The following is a 27487-nucleotide window of genomic DNA, read 5'->3' as shown; positions in this document are numbered from 1 at the left end:
AAACCACTTCTGCTAACATGCACTGAATTGTAGCTGAACTTGAATTTACAGTATAACTGCAAGATAGTGCTAGGAGAGTATAAGGATAAAATATGCCTTGTTTAGTTTAAATGAGAAAATGTTCCTGAAATAGAAATTGAATTAATAATTGTTCATCACTTTTATTTTCCAATAAATAATATAAGTCTCTATCTGAAGCTCTTGTGTAATTTAAATTACATAACTGCATTCAATACTGCTGTTCCACAGGGATATGGGATATACACATCTTTGTGTTTAATATCATCCTCACCTTGCTCTGACGCTTGTGATCAAAAGTGATACATTGCTGGCCTAGTGTTAGAACTGGAAGTTCTTCAAGTAATGTCCCTGGGGGTGCTCTACTTCAGGTGCATATGTGCCCCTGGTATCTTCAATTGAAGATTTTTGGCAACAGTGCCCGTTCAGTCATCACATGCTCCCTAGCTATCCTTTGTGCCCTGTATGGAGGATACACAGGGTGTGATGAATGAACTGCCCTCAGTTTCAGCTCAACCGCCGTGGCCTGAGATGGAGCATCTAGCAATGCTGCTTATTTAACAAGTTATCCCATTCATACTTCATAGTTAGGCTTGGAAGAATGAGATTTTTATTGATAAAAGTCAGTAAATGTCAATTTTGCCATACACACATACACAAGCTGATGGGGGAAAAAAATTCCATCCATTATAATTGAAATTTACAGAAACACTAAGTAAGAAAAATGCAACTTGAGAACCAGAGTTTGATTTAAGGATAGGTACCTTTTATATTTTGATATGTGATGTTGACAGTTTGTGTTAGCAGTCATTTAGAAGTTTTTGAATCTCAGTATGTACTGTAATTAAATAATTGTCTGACTTCCTCATAATTTTCCACAATCAAAAATTTAAATTGATAAAATTGAACATCATTCTTCAAAATAAGGGGGGGGGGTAGCTCAGTGATTTGAGCATTGACCCGCTAAACCAAGGGTTGTAAGTTCTATTCTTGAGGGGATCATTTAGGGATCTGGGGCAAAAATCTGTCTGGGGATTGGTTCTGCTTTGAGCAGGGGGTTGGACTAGATGACTTCCTGAGGTCCCTTCCAACCCTGTTGTTCTATGATTCTATCCATCAAAATTATAAAATAAATAAATAAATAAACATTGAATTCTGCTGCATCTTCTGCAAAGAGTAGCTCCAAATCTCCTTAGGAAGAAGCTTAACCTAAGAGGCTCTACCATGACCTAGCACCCCATGAGGCTTCAAGCAGTCTTCATACTGAGGAACCCTCTACGTCCAAACACTCAACTATATTTGAACCCTATGATACTCAGCATTCAATACCAAAGCATGCCTTGGTATCATCTAAACATAGTAGAGGTGCACAGAACTCCGACTGCAACCTTCACTTCTTTGAGGACAGTCGCTTGGGGTGATCCACTTTAGGATACCCTAAGCAGGCTGGCTTGGAAAAAGGAAGTAAAGGGAGACCCTACAGTCTCTGCCTCAGTACCACTGGAGCAGCTCAAACATGTGGCACCTGGCTGCTTGGCAATGCTACAGACTATGGCGCCCCCTTCTGCCTCAGCAGCACATCAGTACCACTGACATACCTTCTTATTGAAGCTGTTGGTATTGCAACAATTTCTCCACCACAAAAATCTTCTGGTTTCTCTACTATTTGGTATCGATCTCACTCTAGCACGTTTGATACTGAGCCATCTTCTTACACTGCCCAGATCAGCTTTATTTAGTGATGAAGACAATGAGGATTAAGGGTAAATCTACTCATCCTGTCACTGCTAGCCTTTCCTTGCAGCTACTAGACCAGGTCCACCAGAACACCGTGAATATCACCCAGGATCTGAAACTCAAGGCTGGTACAGGAACCAAAGGATGCCACCATCCATACGATTTCCACCACAGTGACCTTACTGGGACCCACAAGCAGTGTGCTGCCAACAGTACTCTAAGCCTCCAAGTCCACCCAGGGTGAGGTCGAGGCATTCTCCTTCACCCTCTGTATCTAGACCGTCTCAAGCTCTGGAAGAGGCAGTTGAGGAATTAGAGGAGACTTCAGACTAGGAACTATTCTCCTGTGATTGTCAAGAACCATCATCCAAATTAGCTATACCCATCCTATTTCCCCCTATAAAATGGGTTTGCAACAGCTCTTGTACATCCTATCTTGATAATTTTACATTAAAAATACAAAGCATCTCTACAACATTATAAATAGTTTGCATTGCAAATCTCATTTGCATGTGTATCCAAAGGCAGCCTTAATTAGCAAACAAACCTAATTCCATGAACAGCTGTAAAAATGCTTTGAAATAGGTCAGCTTGGCTCATTGTTAAATAGTTAGCTGCCTGTGTGCTTTTCACCCTCCAATTTTTGATAATATAATATTTCTCACTAATGATAACCCTTGTGCATGCTCATATTACTGAATAGGCATTTTTGCTGGTTTGAATTACTTGGTTTATATTTTACAATCTCACAATTACTCACCTATGGCTATTTTGTGTTTAAAAAAAGAAAACATCTGATTTATAGCAAAGTATTATTGACATAAGTATGCTGTCCTGAAGTTAGATGCGGGGAAAGAGTATAAGAAATTTCATATCTGTTAGTGTGTTTGAAAGAATAAAGCAAACTACATTGCAGCAATATATTGCTTTTATATTATTTTTCAACAATACCTTTGGTTTTAAAGTTAAGGACAATGTACTATACTTTTTTTTTAAAAAAATAGTCTGTCTAGATAACCAAACTAAAGCTGATATTGCGAAGACTTGAAGTTTATACTGAAGTGACTTTTGCTTTGGAGTTTTTTATATTTTACCCTGACATTTTAAAAATTAGTTATCACTGAGGTAAAAATGATATTAACAAAGTATTTAAATACATTTGTATCCTATAAGTATTTAAATATATCTTAGAACAGAAAGAATATTTGTTTTTCAAGTGGATATCATATACTAGCATTGCTAATCAAGGCATCTGAAAAAGACATGTTTCAAATTGTTACTTTCCTCTAAAAATAGCCCATGTATGGCTTTGATTTAATCTTGGTATTTACGTATGTCATATATTTTGCTAAAGTCTCTTGAAACTTTATTACAGGAAATGGTATGCTTTCCTTTTGTCTTTTAGCTTGTGATGAATGGAAAATTTTACCAAAACCTAATCTGCATCGAGATTTGAACAGATTTGGACACACTGCAGTTGTCAGTAATGGGTAAATGAAGCATGTTTTAAGTGTCTCTGACCATTTTTGCAGGAAGAAAAAAACCTACGATGACAGTAATATTTACATAAAGTGCAATTCCGTGATGTGTACAGTTGAGGGCTACTATTCGTGTTAATAAATAACATCAAGAACAACATTACATATCCTGGTCATCAGTACATCAAATCATTAATTTGGGGTAGTTGTGGAACATGTTGATTTAGAGAATGTTTATATAAACCTGAGGGTAGAACATTTGTCTGGCTCTGCCAGGACAGGGGGCACTGGATGTGATTTTTTTTGATTATGCTGCAACTTTATTCTTAAATATCTGGGAGTACACGGCATATAATTGTACATTGCAGGTAATACCATACATATTTCCATATACTCAAGGGGCTGCTGTCAGCCCTCCCCCTTTTCCATCCTGGTCCCATCCATTCTGCTTCTGCAACCTCCCCCCCCCACCTTTTGTGAGCATTAAGTGGGCTATAAAAGGTGGGGGATTGACTCCCCACCATACCAGTTGCAGGAGCCCCAAATCCCCTGTTGCTGCTCATTTAAAGGATGACATGTTTAAATCCTTTACCAATGAATTTTATCTGATCACCATATAACCATTCTATATGGAGTACATGTGCAGACCCAACCCCCATTTCCTAGTCCAGCAGATCCCTATCCCGCTGTGAAAGGTGAAAAACCCACCTCGCCTCAGCCTTTCTGAGAGAAAATGCCTTCCCAGCCCCCCTGAGAAAAGGGGTGACTAGCATAATGGCCACAGCAGATAAAGATCCATGGGTGGGGAGGGTAGTTGATGCTAGCCTGGTCTGCATTAGAGGTCTTTCTTGGAACTGCCTTGGGTATAAATAACCTCCCACACACCTCCAGTCAGCTGGAAGGGGGCAGTGTCTCCTGCCCTAACTGACCTCATCCAGTTGTGTTTCTTCCTACATCTTTACCTGGAACTGGTAATCCTTTCGGGGAGAGAGGGCTGCATAAAGGGGGAACAACCCTCTTCCTACCTTGCTGGATCTTTGCAGTTAAAGCGGGCAATTCACTTTCACCATACAGCTGAACAAAGGTCCCCAATGGTTAATGTGTGGCGAGGATGTTTAGTGATTTACAGCGTGTTTGAAATCCAACACCAAGTATAGTAATCACTTGGATGTAATGTATAAATTCATTTTCTAAATTCAGTAACACACTGTAAGTGATTTAGTGTAAAAAATCATAAACTTCTAGGGGAAATTTACTTACTGTGTGAAAAAGTCAGCATTGCATGATTCCCATGCAGTGATAATCATTAAAGTCAGTATGTACCAACCATTACCAGCTCCAAGCTATGTTATTTTTTCAACCCCCAGCAAACCCTTTGTAAAGGTTGCTGTCCACAGAGGAAACCAAAATGGCTACTTTGGCAGGGAATGGGAGGTCAATACTGTGGGCCCCAGGGCTGACATGGACACACATGGCCTCTGTGCAAGTGGCTTTAGCTTTTGGCAGATCATTTGAGGTTTGCAGGACTTGATGGCCAAACTCCTTGCTTCATCCAGTGAGGGTGGGGCAAACATTATCCCTCTGAAGGAAGAGTTTTATAGGAAACTTAGCTAGAAGGACCTCAAAGAACATTTTTTCACTGGCCCTCTCTCATGGGTTTCATACATGTCCTAACATGTGGCAGCTGTTGATAGCATAAACGATCACTTTTAAATGCCAACAATTGTATGTTGCCTTTTTTACATGATTTATCATTTTCCAGTCTGAATGTGTAAATAATTAAACACATCAATAATTAGAGTATATGTTACTTTACATATGAATATTATATTACTTTAAAAATAATGCAATAATATATAATATTTATTAAAATAGTTCCTTGAGATAAATAACACAGTAAATTACAATGATCAGCAAACACAGCACTTCAGATTCACTAATGAAATATGTGTAGATTGTTTCATTAGCAGAAAAGAATTGCTCATAATGAAAGAGTGTAACTATTGCTAGTTTCTTACGAATAGTGATAAGTGAAATTTAAAGGATTCAGATTCTTATCTAAACGATATCTGAAGCTTTAAGATTTGGCTGCTAACAATGAATTAAAATTGCAGTAAAATACCCAGTTGTTCTTCAGATCTTACTACATTGTTACAGCTCTTTTTAAGATAAACTGTACTGCTTTGGAGGTGCCTCAGAGCCTATTGATACCTGTGTCACTACCAAACAAGAGGTCCACCTGAGAGTATATGATGCTGGAGAGATCTAGATTAATTCTTCAGATCTTCTTACTTTTAAATGAGAAGGGGGAAGAACTATGACATCAAATCCAGAAATATGCTGCTAAGAGATATGTCCATGACTGCTAGCTAGTGTTATTTGTCCTTGGAATCTTCTGTCTCAAAGAGAAATGCTCTTTGGTCCCAATCTCTGACTGAAGACCATCTAGCTCAAGGGTCAGCAACCTATGGCACGTGAGCCAATTTTTTTAATGGCACGCTGCTGCCTGCCAGAGTCCCAGCGGGCAGCCATGTGCCATTAAAAATCCTGCCCAGCCCGTCCCATCCCGCTCTTCTCCGCCCTCCGCTCCCCCCGCCATGGGGGCAGGGGGCAGAAGCTTGGTCCTGCCAGCTCCCCTGCCTCTTCTCATAGTGTGCTGGGTTCCTGCCCCTCCTCTGCCTCTCCATCCCTCCCTCCCTGCCGGCTGATCAACTGATGGCTTTTGTGAGGGAGGGGGTTGAAAAGGAGCAAGTCGCCAGTGTTCGGCTGATTCCAGTGGAGGCGAGAGAAGCAGCAGGCCATTGGGAAGGGGTGGAATAGGGCTATCCCTCACCACCCCTCCCTACCCCCCCCACACCCGCCCACAGCTTACCCAGCCCTGTGACCTGACCCAGTACCCCCCTCGTCACACCGCCCTTGCATTGACTTTCACCCCCCACGACACGCCACCTGACCTTTGGCCCCCACAATATCACAGCCCCCCGCTATACCTGCGCCCCTCACATGTTCCAGCCTCTCCGCTACTTTCCTCCTCCAACATTCCGCTCTCCCTGAGCACCAACAGAAGCTCGCACCCCCCCACTTTCCTCTGACCATGCGGCAAATGGGAGCTTCCCAGGTAAGTGCCCCACACCCAGATCTCTTGCCCCAGCCCTGAGCCCCCTCCCTCATTCTAGCTCCTGGCCAGACCCTTCACCCCCAGCCCTCTTCTCAGTGCACTCCCGCCCTCAGCTCAGTGCAGAGAGAGGAAGAGAATGGGCCAGAATCAGTCAGAAGGTAGGTACCCACTGTAGGTGGGCAGGGCTGGGACCCCAGACTGGCAGCGGGCTGAGCGGGTCTGGCAGCTGGGATCCCGGCTGGCAGGAGCTGGCGGATGGAACCCCTGACCAGCAATGGGATGAGCGGCTCAGCCCACTGCTGGTCTGGGGTCCCGACTGCCAGCCCCGCCCAGCCCACTGCCGGTCTGGGGTTCTGGCTACTGGACTCTTGCCAGCCAGAGTCCTGGCCGCAGGCCTCACTTGGCCTGCTGCCGGCCTAGGTGAACAGAACCTCAGACCACCAGCGGGCTGAGCGGGCCAGCGATGTAAGATCAACATTTTAATTTAATTTTAAATGAAGCTTCTTGAACATTTTGAAAACCTTGTTTATTTTACAATACAACACTAATTTAGTTATAATAATATATAGACTTATAGAGAGAGACCTTCTAAAAAAACATGTATTACCGACACACGAAACCTTAAATTAAAGTGAGTAAATGAAGACTTGGCACACCACTTCTGAAAGGTTCTGGTCTAGTTCATACAGTATATGTTTACATTACCTCACACCAAAAAAGAATATTTTTCTCTGCACAGTCCTTTTTCCTTCTTCCCACCCATTTTCTATGTACTGCGCTATATTTTTCTAATAGTATAGTTTGTCTGAGTTTAGACATACTTTAAGCTTCATCTTGGAGCAAACTTTTGGAAAAAAAAACAAAACACATGAACTTTGAGGTTCTTAAGGGAAACACTGACACAGTCTTAATCTGACTGTTGTGAAGAATACTGCCATAATATATGTAAAGGTGGCTAAAAAAGCAAGAGCTTTTAATAAGTATAGCTTTAATAATGTTTTATTTATAAAAACAATTATTTTATATTCCCGTTCTTTTGTTATTAGGTCCATGTACATATTTGGGGGTTTTTCAAGTGTTCTGTTGAATGATATCCTTGTGTACAAGCCTCCAGACTGTGAAGCATTCAGACAAGAAGAACTGTGTAAAAATGCTGGTCCAGGGATAAGATGTCTGTGGAACAAAAACCATTGTGAATCCTGGGAATCTGGACATGCTAACAATGTCCTTGAAGCAAAATGTACCAGAAAAACAGGTAAGAGTGTTTTTTTAATCTTTTCTGTACCTCACTGAAGTATAATTTTGCATAATGTCAAGTGTAGCAATGCTTCCATGACTGTATAAAGACATCTTCTTATATTTAACATCCGTTGTTAAACCTACGGTGCTTCAGGATTGACAGCTATTACCCTCTCTTTAGTTTATTGTAAGGGAAAACTCTTTAGAAATTAAATGTAATGGTGAATAACAGGATATATCTTAGTTTCCTCACAGGTCCTTCCTTTTACTGGAAAGATTTTATAATTAAGGTGTCAGAATGGAAAGAAATAGAAATAAAGTATTTTACGTCTTCTGAGTGCTCCAAGAAGGGAAGTAATCACAAGAGATATGGAACAACTTCTGTATGAGGAGAGATTAATAAGACTGGGACTTTTCAGCTTGGAAAAGAGACGACTAAGGGAGGATATGGTAGCGGTCTATAAAATCATAAAGTGTTATTTACTCCTTCTTATAACACAACGACTAGGGGGTCACCAAATGAAATTAATAGGCAGCAGGTTTAAAACAAACAAAAGGAAGTATTTCTTCACACCGCACCCAGTCAACCTGTTGAACTCTTTGCGAGAGGATGTTGTGAAGGCAAAGATTATAACAGGGTTTAAAAAAGAACTAGATAAATTCATGGGCAATAGGTCCATCAATGGCTATTAGCCAAGATGGTGTCCATAGCCTCTGTTTGCCAGAAGCTGAGAATGAGCAATAGGTAGTGGATCACCTCATGATGACCTGTTCTGTTCATTCCCTCTGGGGCACCTGGCATTAGCCACTGTCGGAAGACAGGATACTAGGCTTGATAGACCTTTGGTCTAATACAGTATGGCCATTCTTATGTTCTTATACATTGTTTTGGAGGTCACTAGTTTTAAGAAATATTATCATCAAATTGACCCATCTGCTTTTCTTTTGACATCGGAAATGCCAGTGTTAGTGCTGGTCTGGAGGTTTTTTATAATGTTAGCGGTTAATAATTTTATAGCTATTATATATAGCTTTCCAAACAAAACTGACATGTTCTCAATCTCTAAAGAGAGTCAGGTCTATATAAAATAGTAAAACACTAGCGAAGATGTGGTTCAATAGCTGTAGAAAGGGAGGGGGATCTCTGATGAAAAGAAAAGAAGCATTGCTTCAAACAGTGGGTTTTAAAGAGGAATTTGAGGACAGAGAAAGAAGGTGCTTATTAGATGAGGACAGGAACAGTGCTCCAGATATAGGAGGCATCACAGATAGAGGGAAGATAGGTGAAAAGCAGAAAAACTAGACCGAGTGAGAGTGGGGAGTAAGGGAAATGAGAACAGACGAAGGTGGCAGCAAGATTGAGTGGACCAGTAGATGAGGAAAACAGCTTGAATTTGAGCTGTGCAGGCTTTTTAGGCAGGCCTGGAGGGACCCACCTTTGAACTGCTCCGTACTAGGGCAGGATATAGCAGAGCTTCTAGCAGAGGGTCACAAAAGGCCAGCTACACCTTTTCATAATCATATATTGTATAAATTAGTTGTAGTTCACATCTACCATTCATAAATCTTACTGTCTAGCATGTTTTATATCCTGCACCTGTCCTGTGTAAAACACTATAAAGTGGCGCTTACAAAATATAATGGTGATTGAAGAACACTCTACATTAATAATGAGTTGAAATGGACCATCTTGCTTAAGCGTTGGTGAAAGTTTGTCTGACCTTTGGAGCGATATATTAGTGAGGATTACGGTTAGCCCATCCTTGTAGTGCCAGGTTTGCAGAACCATGAGTAGAGTGATAAATTACTGGTCTGTAAATGAAAGAGAAAGTACTCAAACCATAGCTGGTAGGAATAAATAAAAGGACCTAAATTCTTCTGTCAGTTACACTGAAGTAGATCCAAAATAACTATATTTACATCAGTAGAGTTAATCTGAATTTACACTGATAAAAATGAGAAGAGAATTTGACCCAGGGTGCTCAATATAGTCAGAGAAGTGACTTCCCTCTTTTTCCACCTTTCCCTGCTTTGTGGTGTTTAAAAAAAAAAAAAATTTACCTAAATTATTCTGAGCCATGGAAACCATTATAGCAGCCAGAGCACAGATTCCCAAAATGACAATTAGCAATATAGCCATGTCTGTACATGCAAATAGTGTCATTTGCTCAGATAGTTCACAGGTCTAACTGGAGAATTGGGTAAGGGATTATAATACAGTCACAGCTGGAAAAACACTGAACTGAGACAGTTTTTGCATTCTTTATGTTGTAGTATGTCAAAATGTGTGTTAGTTTCTGTCTTATGATTTTCTGTTTGGCATCATGATAACTGTATAGCAAGTTATCTTTATCAATTGCTATTGTACACCATTTCTAAAATTTGCAAGCTAAATTGCTGTTGAAAGTGTTTTTTTGTCGTTTATATGAACACAGTTATACGGTACAACTCCACGTATCTGATACTCATTCTGTGTATTTTTCTGAGAGAATAATATAAAACAGTTCACTCAAAATGTGGCTGTGTAACACATGTATAAGCTCCATAATATTAAACAGCTGAACTGCTTTAAATATTTGTTTTACCATCATACTTTCTGCAAATTTGCTATGCCTCTAATATAAACCTAGTTTACTTTTCAGTCAGTTTTCTCCTAAACTGTCTCCCATCAGGATGTAAAGTTGCAAACATATTATTTGATGATTGCTCAAAACAAATGCTGCGAAGCATAGAAAGATGTCAACCACAGAAAATTGGTTCTGAAGAATTTTTCTTGTCTTTTTCTTATTTTTCTGTAAACCATTTCATAAGGAATCTAAAAGACTTTGCCCTTCCCACTCTTTTCTCCCCTCCAAATCTTGAAAATTTCTAACTTCAAAAGCAACAAAAAAAAATAGGTTGATCATCCTAAAAAGCCAAATCATGTCTTCTCATTCATATAGATATACAAATAAATCATGAAAAGGCAGTGGAAACACTAGGGAGGGGGAATGAGGTTTGATTCCTCGTATCGTGGGTAAGGGGAATGGCATTCTAATCCTGGAGAAGTCCTGTAGACCTTCAGGCATTTGTGAAGATCCAAGGTATGCATAATGTGGCTCAATGCCTCCTCACCACTATGGTCATCGTCTTCAGCACTTAGCCGAATGGTCAGCTGTAGCAATTGTTTACAATTTTGTCTGTTCCTGTGTAGCTGCAAGGGCTTGACAGGCCAAAAGTCCAATGTCAAAACAGACTTAGTGCACCCATGCAATGGGGGTCTGCCACTGGGCTGCCTCCATCCCTTGGTTAGTGGAATTTTATCTCCTATATTACAAGCCACTCAAAGAATGGTTTTTACCAGAACATCGTGGGGCATTCTGTTGACACGTCCGAAAAGTATAAGCTGCAGATAAAAGCCCTAGTAGTCTGTAGATCAGAGCAACCGTAAACCTCTGCATTATGAATGAAGTTGTTCCACTCTATGTCCAATATACAATGTTGGCATTTTGTGTGGGAAAAACCTCCAGCTTTGCCGAGTCTGAGAGCTATAGTGTCCATGTTTCGCAACCATACAGCAGTACAGAGAGGATACACTTTGAATAGGTCATGAACTTGGTTGTCATGCTGACATTATGTTGATTCCATATTTTATAGAGTGACTTTAGAACCCAAATAGCAAAAGCTGGAGACTGCTTTAACAGTTTCATTATTCAAAGAGATTGGAGTTGCAAATGGACCTGATCCTAGGTTTTGCAGCTTTGTCTTTTGACCATGAAACATGAAGGCTGACCTTGGCTGACTTCTCCTCCATTTGCTCGAGTGCCTCACAAAACGAGTCGGAGCCCTGTACTAGAAAAACAACATCAGCAGCATAGTTAAGGTCTGAGAGTGAGAGATCTCAGACCTTGAATAAAGTAGGATAGAGTCTTGAAATAATTTGAAGTTCTCCTTCAAGTCATTGTTCACATATAGATTCCACTGTAGGTGCATATGTGTATAAGTGCACAGTGGACTTGAGTTCAAGACTTTTGCCAGTAGTACCAATGGGTAGTGTATGCACCCCCGCTATCCTTGTGCAGAGCTGAGGGTATAAAATGGGCCTGGTTACTGTCTCCCTTTCAGTTCCTTCTGACTGCTCATGTGAGAGTTGGAGTTCTCTGTTGTTCTTGAACTTTGGTTTTCTTTACTGGCCAGCTTTTAAAAATAAACTATACATAGTTTTCATAGCTGTTGTTCAGTTAGGTAGTTCACTCTTTGTTCTCTGGATGTTTTTCATCATGGAGAGATCCCTAGGATTTAAGCAGTGTGCCACTTGCAGGTCTGTAATACCTGTAATAGATAGTCAAGCTTGTTTCCCTGATACGTTTGGGAGAGGGACATGTTAGGGACAAATATCCCATATGTACCTCTTTCCCAGCAAAAACAAAGAAGTCCAGAGAATTCTGTCTCAAGTTTTCTCTTCTTCAGAACCTGACCCTGATCATGAGAGGAGAGGAGAGTGAGTTCTTCTAGGTAAGATCCCATAGGAATCAAGTTTAAGGTGAAAAACAATTAGAGACAGTTGGCAGTTTTTCAAAGCAACATTATTAAGGGCACAAGAATAAATCATCCCACTGCATAGGAATTAAAGGAAGTATGCCAAGAAACTTACCCCAACTTAGCCTTCCATGATCATGATCATCTTCCATGATCTGAAATTCATAAAAAGAAACTTTAAAAAGTGGAAGCTAGGTCAAATTACAAAGGATGAATATAAACAAACACTAGCGTGTTGGGACAAAATTAGAAAGTCCAAAGCACAAAAGGAGATTAAACTAGCTAGAGATATAAAAGGCAACAAGAAAACATTCTACAAATACAGTCGAACCTCAGAGTTATGAACACCTCAGAAATGGACGTTGTTCGCAACTCTGAAATGTTCGCAACTCTGAACAAAGCATTATGACTATTCTTTCAAAAGTTTACTACTGAACATTGACTTAATACAGTTTGAAACTTTACTGTGCGGGAAAAAAATGCTGCTTTCCCTTTTTTTAGTAGTTTACGTTTAACTGAAACACTTCTTGCTTTTACAATATTTGCTTTTTTTTTGTCTTTTTTTTTTTTTTTGTGTCCACAATCAGACAGCAGCATATTTCCGGTTCCAAATGAGGTGTGTGACTGATTGCTCAGTTTGTAATTTTGGTGTTTGTAACTCTGAGGTTCTACTGGACATTAGAAGCAAGAGGAAAACCAAGGACAGGGTAGGCCCACTGCTCAATGAGTGGGTAAAGGCAATAACAGAAAATGTGGAAATGGCAGAAGTGCTGAGTGAGTTTTTTGTTTTTCAGATCATTTCTCCAGTTTGTCCAGATCATTTTGAATTTTAATTCTGTCCTCCAAAGCCCTTGCAACCCCTCCCAGCTTGGTATCATCTGAAAACTTTATAAATGTGCCATTACATGTACTTTATATAGATACCATTATCTAAATCATTGATGAAGATATTGAACAGAACTAGACCCAGAACTGATCCCTGCAGGACCCCAGTTGTTATGCCCTTTGAGCATGACTGTGAACCACTGATAACTACTCTCTGGGAACAATTTTCTAACCGGTTTTGCACTCACCTTATAGTAGCTCCATGTAGGTTGCATTTCCCTAGTTTGTTTATGAGAAGGTCATGCAAGAGGGTATCAAAAATTCGATTAAAGTCAAGATATACCATGTCTACTGCTTCCCCTCTTTCCACAAGGCTTGTTATCCTGTCAAAGAAAGCTTTCAGGTTGGTTTGATACAATTTGTTCTTGACAAATCCATGTTGTCTGTTACTTGACCTTATTATCTTATAGATGTTTGCAAATTCATTGCTTAATTATTTGCTCCAAATTCATTGCTTAGTTATTTGCTCCATTATCTTTCTGGGTGGAGAAGTGAAGCTGACTAGTCTGTAATTCCCTGGATTGTCCTTATTTCCCTTTTTATAGATGGGCACTATATTTGCCCTTTTCCAGTCTTCAGGAATCTCTCCCTTCTTCCATGACTTTTCAAAGATAATAGCTAATGGCTCAGATATCTCCTGAGTTATCTCCTTGAATATTCTAGGATGCAGTGCCTCAGACGCTGGTGACTTGAAGACATCTAACTTGGCTAACAAAACTAGCTTCAACTCTAGCATTACTGTCCATGCAACAGCATGCATTGCTGTCTGTTGTCTCCCCTGCCACCCACCAGAGCAGCTCCTCTGTTTCCTGGAGAGAGCTGCAACTCCTCTTGTTCAAATTTGGAACATGACCTATTCATCTTGCAAGGTCTTCTAGATTACCTTTCAAGTCACGTTCTACAGACACGGCTTAGTGTCCATCACTGCGTGGCAGTGCAGAGATTGAACTACCCACCCTTGCCTTACTAGGCACTCTGGATTGCTCTCAATGTTTCTAGATCTCCATCTGCAGTGAAGTTAGGAAGAAAGAAGTTAGGGAGTTAGGGAGAAACCCAGGAATGAAACTACAGAACTACCTCCCTACATTTCTTCATTTTCCTCTGAGACCATAACAGCAGAGTTCTTTCCTCCTCAAGATTTTAAGATCTTTCAGGATCTTATTATGAGGGTGGCCATATCCCTGTGGGTGGAAGCAGAAGTTGTGCAGGGCAATCTGCATGAATTTTTAGACATTCTGAAGGCTCCAGCACCTGAAAGTGTCGCCCCTCCCATTTACAAAGCCCTTTTGAAAGCCAGCCACATCACTTTGGCAGAGACTGGCTTCTGTACCACATACTGCCAAACATGTGGACGGGTGTTACCAGGTTCCTCAACAGGAAGTTGACTACTTTTACACCTATCCCAGAGGTTCTCAAACTGTGGTCCGTGGACCACCAGTGGTCTGCAAGCTCCATTCATGTGATCTGTGAATAGTTCCCTCTAAGGTGCACACTTGGGCGGCTGCACACAAGAGAATTAGGAGCCACCTATCTAATTAGTGGAGCCATGCAGGTGTGTGCCTTAGAGGCTGGGGGGAATTTGGGATATGTAGAAAAAGAGGTGACTTTCCCCAGCTCCAGGGCTGTGGCTGCTGGGGAGAGATGGCCTCCTTCCTAGCCTCAACTCTTTGCTGTGGCAGGGGAGAGACCCCCTTCCTTCCCAGCCCAGCTTGGGGGCTGCTGCAGTGGGGGAGAGAAGGAGAAACTCCATTCCTTTCCAGCCCCAGCTTGGGGGTTGCTGAAGTAGGGGAGAGAGGGCACATCCATCGCATTAGAAAGGTAAGACTACTGATATTAAAATATGAGTTGTGTGCTTTTATTTGTAGAACCAAAAAATTTTTTTTTTTAATATATAACACTTTTATCCAAAGTGCTTTACAATAGTTAGCTAACGGTACAAACAACATTTGGAAAGATCATTAAGTGCCCCACTGAGACCCTCATCAATTTTCAAGTGATCCTTGGGTGGGAAAAAAGTTTGAGAACCACTGACCTATTGTATTTCAGACTCTGGTAGTCATTGCAGCTAATAAAGGAAAGAAAGCCTGTAGCATTGCAAGTCTTCAACTGAGGGTATCAAATTACCAGGCTTTGCCTTCCAAATACATGTTTTTTAATTGGTCATCAATAGCGAAATTTGCGGACAAATTGTTTGAAGGCTACAAGAGGCCGTTCATGTCAATAATATCTGAAAGATGTCTCAGAGCCTGCACTTCCCTTCAAGAAGCCATTGATGCACCAGACACTGCTTTGCATTCCATGGCTACAACTATTTCTATCAAAGACCTTTTGTTTGAAGGTTCTAAGCTGTTTTCCCTCCAAAAAAGTCCTTATGATACCATGTGCATATTAAAAAATTCTTGATCAACTCTGCTCTCTGAGAGTTTACACTCTAATAATGAAATGGAAACAGTTTAAACTCAATCTCATTATATGTTCTCATTTTATCAGCCAAGAGCCCAGGATGTCTCTAGAAGGAGATCTAAACCTCCTTGACATAGGTGTTTAGCTTCATCAATTGCAGATCCATGTCACCAGCTACTGAGCAATCTTTTTGATGTTTTCATTGAGGACAACACACCCACAACCCATTTCACATGGGATCAGAACTTGGTTTTGTCATACTTAATGGATCATCCTTTTGAACCTTTGGCAACATCATCTTTGCTGCTTCTGTCAGTTTTTGGTAGCAATTACTTCTGCTAGGTACTTCTAGCTGACCCATGTTTCACAGTCTTTCACAAAGAAAAGGTCTCTCTTGGGTCACACCCTGAGTTTATGCCCAAGATATTTTCTGCATTCCACCTCAATCAAACCATGCCTCTTCCAGTGCTTTTTCTGAAGCCTCACTCCAACTCAGAGGAAAGCTTTATACCTTGGATGTCCAAATGGTTGTATCCTGTTATCTAGACTTCATTTTTTAGGTCATCTAGACTTCATGTAGCCAATACTGAGGGGATTAAAGGGCAACCTGGAACAGCTCAGCATATATCCCACTGGATTTCTGACTATATTAAAGTTCTGTTACGATTTAGCTAAGGTAAAACCAAAACAGAGATTGGTTAATGTTTTTGTAAAACAGATTATATTACAGTATGTTTTACATACGTTTTGATCTTCACGTAAATCTCATACCCACCTTTTCAGTATGGTAAATGCCGTGCTCACAGCTAAGTATAAACATTTTAAAAAAATAATGTGTGATTAGTCTGCTAATTATGACAGTGCAGAAATATTCAAAATGCCACATACTTGCTACTTCATTGCCAGAAAAACCCAAAAAACAAACCAATGAGCCCCCAAAATAACAACTCCAGTTGGTTTCGCACAAGAGAATGTTGGGTTTAGAAATATCAAAACTATCTATTATTGTAACACTACAAGTGAAATAGTTAAGATGAATAAAATAAAAACAATATATTGGAGAACAAACTATTTTTCAAATATATTTTGTATTGAAAATCTAATAAAATGTACATTACACATTTTTATTTTCCTTAAAAATATGTAGTGTTTATCTTTGTACCATATTCCAAATGATTGTTCTTTTAAAACCTTGGTAATTTACTACAGTCAAACCCCAGAGTTACGAACTGACCGGTGAACCCCACGCACCTCATTTGAAACCCAAAGTATACAATCAGGCAGCAGCAGAGACCAAATAAATAAAAAAATAAATAAAAAGAAGCAGCAACAAATATAGTACAGTACTGTGTTAAATGTAAACTACTAAAAGAAAAAGGAAAAGTTTAAAAAAAAATTTGACAAGTTAAGGAAACTGTTTCTGTACTTGTTTCATTTAAATTAAGATGGGTAAAAGCACCATTTTTCTTCTGCATAGTAAAGTTTCAAAACTGTATTAAGTCAATGTTCAGTTGTAAACTTTTGAAAGAGCTATCATAAAATTTTTGTTACAAACATTTCAGAGTTACGAACAACCTCCACTCCCAAGGTGTTCATAACTCTGAGGTTCTACTGTATACAGTATTGAAAGTTTATGAAATTGAGAGAGAATTGATTCTTATCAGTTAAAGAATGATCCTGTTAGGTTTTGTTTTTACTTGTTTTACTGCTGTTATCTTGCATAATGACCTACTATTTTTGTAAAGAGGTCAAGCCTAAAAGTATACTTTACTCACTTTGTTAAATTAATGAACAAGGGATAGAATAAAAGGCTATTAACATGTTTATTTGATCCATGTTGTGTTCTAGTATCAGTCTATAGGTTACAAATTAAGGGCTGTTCATTTCTTTGACCGGTCTGGGTCTTATGAAACTTCAACTAATATATGTTTAAAGAACAGGTGTTTTAAAGGGAGTAAATAACATTAACCTAATATGGTTGATTTCCTATTAAGTAAATTGCATCTTAGATTGTTTGCAATGAAAAAATGCCAGATATTGACCCAAGCAGCTGTTAAAAATGTGTGAATTAAGAGTGACACACACTCTCTTTCATCTTGCCATTTGTTTTGTCTCTCATTTGTATTACAGCTGCTGCAGATGACAGATGTTACAAATATGCAGACTGTGCCAGTTGTACCGCTAATACAAATGGTTGCCAGTGGTGTGATGACAAGAAGTGCATTTCAGCAAACAGTAACTGCAGTGTGGTGAGTATTTGAGTCTATGGATATATAGTTAACATTGCTTCTGTATAAACATTAGTTTACCATTTAACAGCATTGAATAAAATGTTATATTATACATAAGAGATTTGAAAATATGGAAAAAACACTTCTTCATACATGGTAAAGAGAATTAATGCAAAGGAAAAACATCTTAAAATTTAAACTTTCTGTTACCTTATTTTTGACTGCTCCCCATCCTTCAGCTAAGGAACTTTCTAAGTTATCCTACACCCTACCAGGTAATTTAAGGTCTTAGTCTGCTAACATATAAAAAAGCGAACATATGGCAGCATTGGCTGGGATTTTTAAAGGAATCTATGGGAGATAGGCATCCAAGGACAGAGTAGGCCCATTACTCTCAAATCGGTGGGGAAAGACAATAACAGAAAATGTGGAAATGGCAGAAGTGCTGAGTGACTTTCTTGTTTCAGTTTTCACCAAAAAGTTTAGCAAAGATTGGACATCTAACATAGGATTAAAATTCAAAATGATTTGGCCAAACTGGAGAAATGTTCTGGAGTCAATAGGATGTAATTCAGTAAGGACAAATGGAGAGTACTCTACTTAGAACGGAATAATCTGCTGCACACATACAAAATGGGAAATGACTGCCCAAGAAGGAGTACTGTGGAAAAGTATCTGGGGGTCATAGTGGATCACAAGCTAAATATGAATCAACACTGTTGCCAAAAAAGCAAACATCATTCTGGGATGTCTTAGCAGGGGTGTTGTAAGCAAGACAGAAGTAGTAATAATTCCACTCTACTCCACACTGATTGGGCCTCAATGGGAGTATTGTGTCCAGTTCTGGGTGCCACATTTCAGGAAAGATGTGAACAAATTAGAGAAAGTCCAGAGAAAAGCAACAAAAATTATTAAAGGTCTAGAAAATATGACCTATAGGGAAGATTAGGGGGAAAAAAGGGCGGGTTTGTTTAGTTTGGAGAAGAGAAGACTGAGAGGGCACTTGGTAACAGTCTTGAAGTACATAAAAAGGTTGTTACAAGGAAGAGGGAGAAAAATTGGTTTTAGTTAACCTCTGAGGGCTGGACAAGAAGCAATGGGCTTAAATTGCAGCGAGGGCGGTTTAGGTTGGACATTAGGAAAAACTTCTGTCAAGGTAGTTAAGCATTGGAACAGATTGCCTAGGGAGGTTGTGGAATGTCCATCTTTGGAGATTAAATGCAAGTTAGACAAACACCTGCTAGGGATGGTCTAGATAATACTTTGGCCTGCCATTAGTGCAGGGGACTGGATTAGATGACCTCTCAAGGTCCCTTCCAGTCCTACAATTCTTTGATTTAACTCCTCTTGAATTTCAATGAGAGATAGGTGCCTAAGTCCCCAGGCTTCACTGAAATCTCAACAGTTATTGTCAGATCAACAGCATCATCCACGAGGCTTAGTACTCATTACTTATTCTTTACAATGCAAACCCTATACAATCATGTTACAAGACAATATAACATGGAGCTGTTTACCAAATTGAGAAGTTTTGACAGTTCCCACTAGAATAATGACTTGGAAAATAATAGTTATAATATTTAGAACTTTCATAGTTCTTTCAATGGATCCCAAAGTGTTTTTCAAAGGTGGTAAGTATGATTACTACCATTTTACAGATGGGGAAACTGAGGCAGTGAAGTTATGTGAATTGCCTACGGTCATGTAGTGAGTCAGTGACAATTCTTGAAACAGAACTCATGTCTCCTGATTCTCAATCTGGTGCCCTAACTGAATCTATTAATCTGTCTAATGTCTTACACGGCATCCATATGAAGCATCAGACGTACTGCAAGGTTACCACTAAAACAGATGTAAAATTCCATAAACTCACCACACTGTAGCATTTTACTGACCATCAAAGAATTAGCCCATAGGAATAAAGAGCAATAGTATTTGAAATTGCAACATATTGCGGAATCTACAATATATAGGGATCACCCTCACCACCATTTCGGGAAGGTTACTGATAAACATGTTGATGAATATTAATATCTAATATAAATTTACAATGGTCTCCTGAGCGCTTTTATTTTCATGAGCTCTTACTTCTTATGCATCTTTCCTTCCTTGACTGCACATTTTCTGTAAAATAGAAATACTGAAACGGGAAAAAAGAGAAAACATTGACTCGTGCTGTGTTTTGAATTTCACTGCAGTTGGAGCCTCCATCTACCTGTTACTTCACTACACAAACACCAGTGATAGAAAAATGCAAGCTAGGTTATCAGTAAATTTTGAGCAGGTTTTAAATGTGCAAATTATGATTGACTTACTCATGGTATCAGTGTCAGACAGCAGTACTTGGACGATATGCCAAGCGCTTAAATGCACAGCAGAACTCGGAGGACGTTTGTTTAGTTTCCCTGAGATAAATTCATATGCAATCTTGATTAAAAGATTTTTCCTTAAAAACAAAACCAAAAATTACAAAAGCTCTCTTGGATGTTTAAAAGAATTGCTGTGGAAGAACATAGGAAAGCCTATTGGATTTCACAGGGATAGTTCTCAAAGGTCTGAAGGTATAAACAGCCTATGAGAAATGGAGACGGGGGCGGGAATAAAGCAAAAATATGTAGATTTGTTTCAGGCTTTCATGAAAGGATAGAAGACAATAATGATGATGATTTGTACTTTTCATCTTTAGATTTCAAAGCACTTTACAAAAGTGGGTAGCATACCCATATTCTGTAAATTGGGAGACTAAGAAACCAAGAAGTTGAGTTTCCCAAGGTCACACAGCAACTCGGTGCAGAACTGTGAATTAAAGCTAAACCTCCACAACGCTAGCTTGGTGTTTTAGCGAGTAGGCAGTGGTAGCCAATAGTAACTTTCAGGTCATTTTATCTGGCACTACCTGAGCTCACAAAGGCCCTCTCCATTGGTACTGTGCAACTGTTTGGCATGGTAGAGCTAAATCTTTTCTGGATCTTACTCTGTGCTGTACAAGCCATTATGAGTTCCTGTTTCAAGGTCAGAGTTTCGATTTTTTTCTCTGAGGCACAATGTAGTGTAAGAAATTGACTGTACCAATTCATACCATCTAAAACACAGGTCAATTTGTTGTCAATAAAGCAGAATTTTATTGAAAAGAGAGAAAATCACAATATAAAAAGTAAATATTGCTCAATTTTAGGCTTCTATTGCTAAAATATAGATATTGGGATGATAAACTGGACTTTCAAATACTGATCCTACTGGGTTTTGTTGCTCAGATTGTTCAGTGTCACAGAAAAGCAATTTCACAAACCCTAGGGTGGACTTTTTGTTAGCAAACTTCACTTCTTGTTTATTGAAAATATGTTTTTTTGTTTCTCTCCATTGCTCACCTTCACCATATATCTAAGTACTCCATATATTTTAGGATCAGAATGAGTTTATTAAAAAAAAAATCAATCTTGCTTTGAGATACAACTAACTGACCCAAATAGCTGGTCAAGAAAAACAAATACTAGGAAGTACCAAACTGTCTATTTGTAAATAAGAAGCCTTATGGAATTGGTTGTATTAGCCATTTTAGAGTAATCACTGAATTGTTTCTACACAAGAAAATATGGGTAAGTATTGAGACTTAGGAAGAAATGAAGATTTTTTTTCATTTGTAGTGTTGATAAAAAGAAGAGGAATGGTTAAAAAACACAACAAAAGCCTTTGAACTATACTAATCAGCAGGTCCAGAGTATATATGTCTCTGTATCTTAAAAGAATTAGCTAACAAACACACCGAACCACTATCAATTATTTTTGATAAGTCATTGACAACAGGGGAGGCAGTGGGTAATTAGAATAAAAAAGCAAATTTGATCTCAATAGTGTAAAATGGGGGAAAAAACAATCTTTGTAGTTACTGTCTGGTAAATTCTGGTTCTTCTTCGAGTGCTTGCTCATATCCATTCCAGTAGGTGTACGCGCCGCGCGTGGACGTTCGTCGGAAAACTTTTACCCTAGCAACTCCAGCGGGCCGGCAGGTCGCCCCGTAGAGTGGCGCCACTATGGCGGGTGATATATACCCCTGCCAAATGGCAGGCGCAGACATCGGGTAACAGGGTTCAGCGCAAGGGCCTACCAGCCTTCTCTCGGCTCGAAGCTCTCATGTTTGAAGATAACGCCGAGGGCGATTGTACCATTTCCTCCTGCACCCTCTCCCCCTTCCTCGACGCTCTCCTATTCCTCCCGCGTGCGCCGGCCTCATTCAGACCGTTGGGTCCTCCGCACGCATGTGGTTTGGATACCACCTGAGTTTGCCTGTACCGCCTTCCCGCCCCCCTCCCTCATCCTACTTCAGGGACCCCTCTGTACGAGCAGAATCCTCCTCCAGAAGGTGCAAACGCTCCTCGACAAAGGTGCCCATCAGGAGGTTCCGCAAGACCTGAGAAGGGCAGCAGGGTTCTAACTACCCCTACTATCATTGATTCCACAAGGCAAGAAGAGGTCTGCAGACCCCATCCTCGGAAACATCCGCGGACTCAACAAATATTTACTGGAAGTTGTAGTTCCGCTGTTCCTTGGGACCATTATCCCATCCCCTAGATCTGGAGACTGGTAACGCGCCCTCGACATGCAAGAGCCTATTTCATGTCGCCATTTCCCGCCCTCGGAGTTCTTGCACTTTCTCGTAGGCGCGTTATTTAATCATTCACGTCCTCCCGTTCGGCCTCTTCTCGGCCGAGAGTGTACACGAAGATGCATGGCCGTAGTCGTCGCCTTCCTCGTCGCAGCCGGGTGCACGTATTCCCTACCTCGACGCACTGGCTTATCCGAGGGCGTCAGCAAGCCAGTGCTTTCCCGTCCGCTGGATCAGCCGCCTCTTCGCGAACGCAGGCCTCAGCTAAACGTGGGAGAAGTCCATTCTGTCCCCTACCCAGAGGATAGAATTTATCGGCGCCGTCCTGGATCTACCCGGCATGGCCACTCTTCCCTTGTCCCGATTCCGGCTTTGACGGACACATTTGGATGTTAACAGGCAGCACCTCTAACTCTAACTTCGCACTGCCTGACACTCTGGGCCACCATGGCGGCCTGCACTTTCCGTGACGGAGCAGCCAGACTACGGCTCGACCTCTGCAGTCGTGGCTCATTCCTCAGCTACGCCTAGCCAGGCGACCGCTTGGATCCGTCGTCACAGTCCCACAGGACTACTCTTCTCCCTCCAATGGTGGCTGGAACGAGTCCGTCGTCTGTGCGGGGCGCCCATTCCATCTCCACAGCCTCGATGTCCCTCACTACAGACGCATCGACTGGGTATGGGGAGCCTCACCTTGGGCCTTGAGGACGCAAGGTCGCTGGGTCTCCTCCCGGTCTGCTTCTTCATATCAACGTCCAGAATTGAGAGCAGTCCGCCTTGCTTGCAAAGCTTCCATCGGCAGATCCGAGTCCGCTGTGTCTCAGTTTTCGATAGACAACACCACAGCGGTATACTATACTACAAGCAGGGACCGGACGAGATCTCCTCTTCCTATCGGGAGGCATAATGTTGTGGGACTTTTGCATAGCCCACTCAGTCCACCTAGTCGCTTCCTTTTCTCCCCGGGGCGGCAATTACCCTGCGCGGACCATCTCATTGGTCTTTCAGCTCCACGAATGGTCCCTCGCCCGGCGTTGCCCCTGACACTTTTCCCGCAGAGTGGGGCATCCCACATGGATCTTTTGTATCTCGTCACGAACAGGAAGTGTCCGATGTTCTCCTCGCTCTTCCAAGGCTGCGAGCGGGGGCTCGGGTGGGATGCCTTCCTGTCCGTGGGGAACGCACCTCTATTATGCCTTACCTCCATTCCGTTGATCCTCAACGGTCCTTCTTGAAGCGCGCAGGGACAGGGCCCACTTGATTCTCATTGCTCCGGCATGGCACGTCAGCATTGGTACTCTCTGCTCCTTGGACCTGTCGGTAGTGGACCCTGTTCCCCTGCCTCTTCACCTGGACCTATCACGAGGACCACGGCCGCTTTGTCACCCAGACCTTCAGTCCCTTCACCTCTCGCGTGGCTCCTGCGTGGCTAACTGGGCCGAATCTGCACTGCTCTCCCGTGAGCAATACTTCTAGAAAGTCGAAAGCCATCTATGAGGATGACGTACATAGCAAGTGGAGCGTCAGGTGCTGGTGTGCGGAAAAGCGCTTCCACCGCTGCTGAATGTTTCCATCCCGATCATCTTGGACTACCTGTGGTCGCTCAAACAACAAGCTCGGCTATAGCCTCTCTCCGGGTTCACTGGCGGCCATCTCCAGCTTTCCACCAAGGGAGCGACGGCATTCCTCTTTCACACCGCGGGTGATAGATCCTTAAAGGGCTTGAGCGCCTTTCCCCAAGTCTTCATCCAGGCCGCCCTCCTGGGATTCTCAACGAGTGTGTCTCGTCTTATGTCCCCCCCCGTTTGAACCGCTGGCTACTGTTCCTTCCTCTATTCGTACTGGAAAAACGGCATCCTGGTGGCCCGTCAACATCCGCTAGGCCGCGTATCAGAGCTGTGCGCACTCGTCGTGGAACCTCCGTACACCGGTGTTCCATCGAGACAAGGTGCAACTGAGGCCACACCCTGCAATTCCTCCCCAAGGTGTCTCGGCCTTCACACGTACCAGGACATATTCCTTCCCGTATTCTTTCCCAAACCTCATTCATCTGTAGGAACAACAATTGTACTGCCTAGACGTGCGTGGGCGCTCACCCTTTTATCGCAAAGACACAGCGTCCGCAAGTCCACTCAGCTCTTGTGTTTATCGCATAGCTGAACGGCTCAGGATTCCAGTCTCCTCACAAGGATCTCCTCGTGGGTGACGTCCTGCATAAGAACATGTTATGACCTGGCCCATCCTCCCTTCGGGGTGTAACCTGGCACTATAGGGCCCAAGGCGTCGTCATAGGCGTCCTCGCCGAGTATCCTGTCCAGGAATCCTATTAGGCAGTGCAACCGGTTCCATGCACACCTTCGCTACCCATGTATGCCCTAGTCGCCAAGTCCAGGGGATGAATGCGGCCTTCGGCTCTGCGCGTGGTTGCACACTGTGACCTCTCACTCCGAGCACCACCGATAGGTAAGAGCTTTGGAATCACTCTGGAATGATATGAACAAGCACTCGAAGAAGAAAACACAGTATTACCTTGTAATTCATTGTTCTTCGAGATTGTGTTGCTCATATCCATCCGCACCCGGCCCTCCTTCCCCACTGTCGGAGTAGCTGGCAAGAAGGAAACTGAGGAATGCCGGGCGGGCGGCAGGGGTATATATCACCCGCCATAGTGGCGCCACTCTAGGGGGCGACCTGCCGGCCTGCTGGAGTTGCTAGGGTAAAAGTTTTCCGACGAACGTGCACACGCGGCGCGTACACCTACTGGAATGGATATGAGCAACACATCTCGAAGAGCAAGAGTTACAAGGTAAGTAACTGTGTTTTTTGGCTTCTATTAAAATAATGGAACCAAATATTAAAAGAAATTATCTGTGAGAGGAAAGGAAGAGAACCGTGAAAAGTAATGATGATTACTTTGTAAAGTAATTCACTTTATTTGAATGATTTACAAAGTTAAGGGCTGAAATGTGATACTAAAGTAATATCTCTCGGGCCAAACTGTGCATGATGCCTTGGTGGATAGAATGTAAGATGCCGCCCCCATTCTCTGGCATCTTTCTACATCAGCTTGGACACCTTGTGTCTTTTTACTCAGGCTATGTCTTCACTGCATGCTAACCATGGGTATGCAATTGCAGGTTAGTCAATGAACAGTTGCCTAACCCACTACAATGCAAATACATTGTTGATATCAGCATGCTGCTGTCACGCCCCATGTCTGCAAGGGCACTATATGTAACCATGAGTAGCAGTAAAGCTATCTGGGCATGGATCCCATAATTCATAGTGTCAAAGCTTACTGTGCCACTCTATTTACAGTCACAGAGTGCCCTGGGGAGACTTATCTGCCCACTCGGGGAGTTGTGGGAAGAAGTGGTGTAGGACTGGAAAATTCATTTCCTGGCAGAACACAGGCTGGTGTGATGTGCTGTTATGGGCTGAAAATATGGATCCTGCTCACACTAATAAATGTAACTGACAGATGCTGGTTTTTATGGGGGCAATGTTTTGTTGGCGTGCCTCTGCAGGAACTGCTGTCAAGAAACCATGGTGGGTGTTTCAGAGGTGACCTCCATCCTGAAGACGGAGGCAGTGGTTTATATTTACAATCATAAGCACAACAGCAACAACAGAATGGGACCATGTGGACATGGAAGCATGGACTGAGCTTATGCTATTTTTCATGATAGTCCGCCCCCCTCCCCCTCCACACACTCCTTCTGTACTCAGACTGCATCAGGACCACAAGCACAGAGTGGTGGGTCTTCACTATGGTGGAATGAGCAGCCATGGGCCCAGAATTTTCACATGAGAGAACTGCATTCCTGGAGCTTCTGAGGAATGTGACCCAGACTTTTAGTGATAGACCACCCAGATAAGAGAGGCAATAATGGTCCAGAAGTGTGTTGCGATCACCTTGTGAAAGTTGTCAGTTTGGGGTTGACAAATCAATGGCTGGCACAGCATTCAAGGAGGATTACTAGGCAATTAATGCTGTGCTGGTTCTAGAGGTTGTGAAAATTGAAAATATCTCTGAAATAATTGCTGGGTTTGCACTCATGGGTTCCTGAGCTGTTTTGGCGCTATTGATACCAGCCACATACATATCCTGTGCTTGTCATCTGAAGCAAGCAAGGACATTACTATTCCACTGTTATGCAGGCCCTTGTAAATTACTGTAGCATATTCATGGAAACCTATACTGGATGCACAGGTAGGGTGCATGATTCTAGGATGTTCCAGAGGTCTGGCCTGTTTCAGCATGTACAAGCTTATAAATCATTCCCCTGTAAGAGCACAGTCATCAGTAGGGTGTCTGTACCAACTGTGATTTTAGGTGACCCAGCTTCTCCTCTGCTGCCCTGAGTGAAGGTTTATCAGTACCTGCACCAACCAGACAAGAGGCAGCTTAAATACATGTTGAGCAGGTGCAGGATGATGGTGGAATGTGCTTTTGGCCAGCTGAAAGCAACATGGCACCATTAAAACTCATTTGGACAGTAGTGTGTTTAATGCCATACATGTGATTGGGTATGTTGTGTGCTTCATAATATATGTAAGTAGAACCGCGAATACTTTGGGATGGAATGGGTTGCCGATAATAATTCTTTGGGGTCTGTTTACAGACAACCACAAATGCACTTACTAATGGAGTAGGTTCTGTTATAGAAAAGTCTGTAAGTGATGACTTGTGCAGTTGCATTCTTGAGCTACACATTAATACACCGAGGCTGATTAATGAGATTGTACGGCACATTGTGCTCTGGTCTTGTATTGAAATGTAGTGTTTATACATGAATTAAATAAAAAAAATCCTTTCTTTTTGCATTTATTGAAGTTGATTGATAAAAATGTGGGAAGACCAGCTATGCTAACATGATTACAAATGTATGCAAATATAAGACAACATAAAACCTTGTCACAGATAAGGAAACTGCACTTCATTGGGGTATCTGTTCTCTTTCCCTCCATTGGAGCAGGTGTAGAGAGCAGTGAATATTCTGTTGGTGTGAGGTTCCATGGCTCATTAGCTTCCTTCCCAATGGAATTGTTGTCCACAGCTTGTAGGATGTGGTAACATTTGGGTGAATCCATGGAGCTGGCCATTGGTGGCATGGAGGTTTGGGCAGGATGTCTCATAAGTCCAAATAGTCTCTTAAACATGGCCCTCTGATATGCCATGTCTCACTCCTTCAGCACCCAGTCATGGCAGAGAGAACCTGCCAGTGGCTTCCCCTCCTTCCTTTGCTTTTTAACT

At 41.8% G+C, this 27487-nt stretch overlaps 1 protein-coding gene across 2 annotated transcripts in view; it reads left to right on the top strand.

Moving 5' to 3' along the window:
• The window catches only part of ATRNL1 (attractin like 1), a 1085315-nt gene that overhangs the window by 259111 nt on the left and 798717 nt on the right, over positions 1–27487 (top strand). For both annotated transcript variants that reach the window (XM_075072516.1, XM_075072517.1), the window contains exons 11-13: positions 3161–3245; positions 7398–7606; positions 17527–17645. In XM_075072516.1, the coding sequence (XP_074928617.1) occupies positions 3161–3245; positions 7398–7606; positions 17527–17645 (413 nt within the window). The remainder of the gene's footprint in view (positions 1–3160; positions 3246–7397; positions 7607–17526; positions 17646–27487) is intronic.

Source organism: Chelonoidis abingdonii, chromosome 15 (assembly GCF_003597395.2).
Source record: "Chelonoidis abingdonii isolate Lonesome George chromosome 15, CheloAbing_2.0, whole genome shotgun sequence".
NCBI lineage: Eukaryota > Metazoa > Chordata > Testudines > Testudinidae > Chelonoidis > Chelonoidis abingdonii.
Note: the sequence above shows the minus strand (reverse complement) of the source record. Positions and strands in the feature narration are given on the sequence as shown.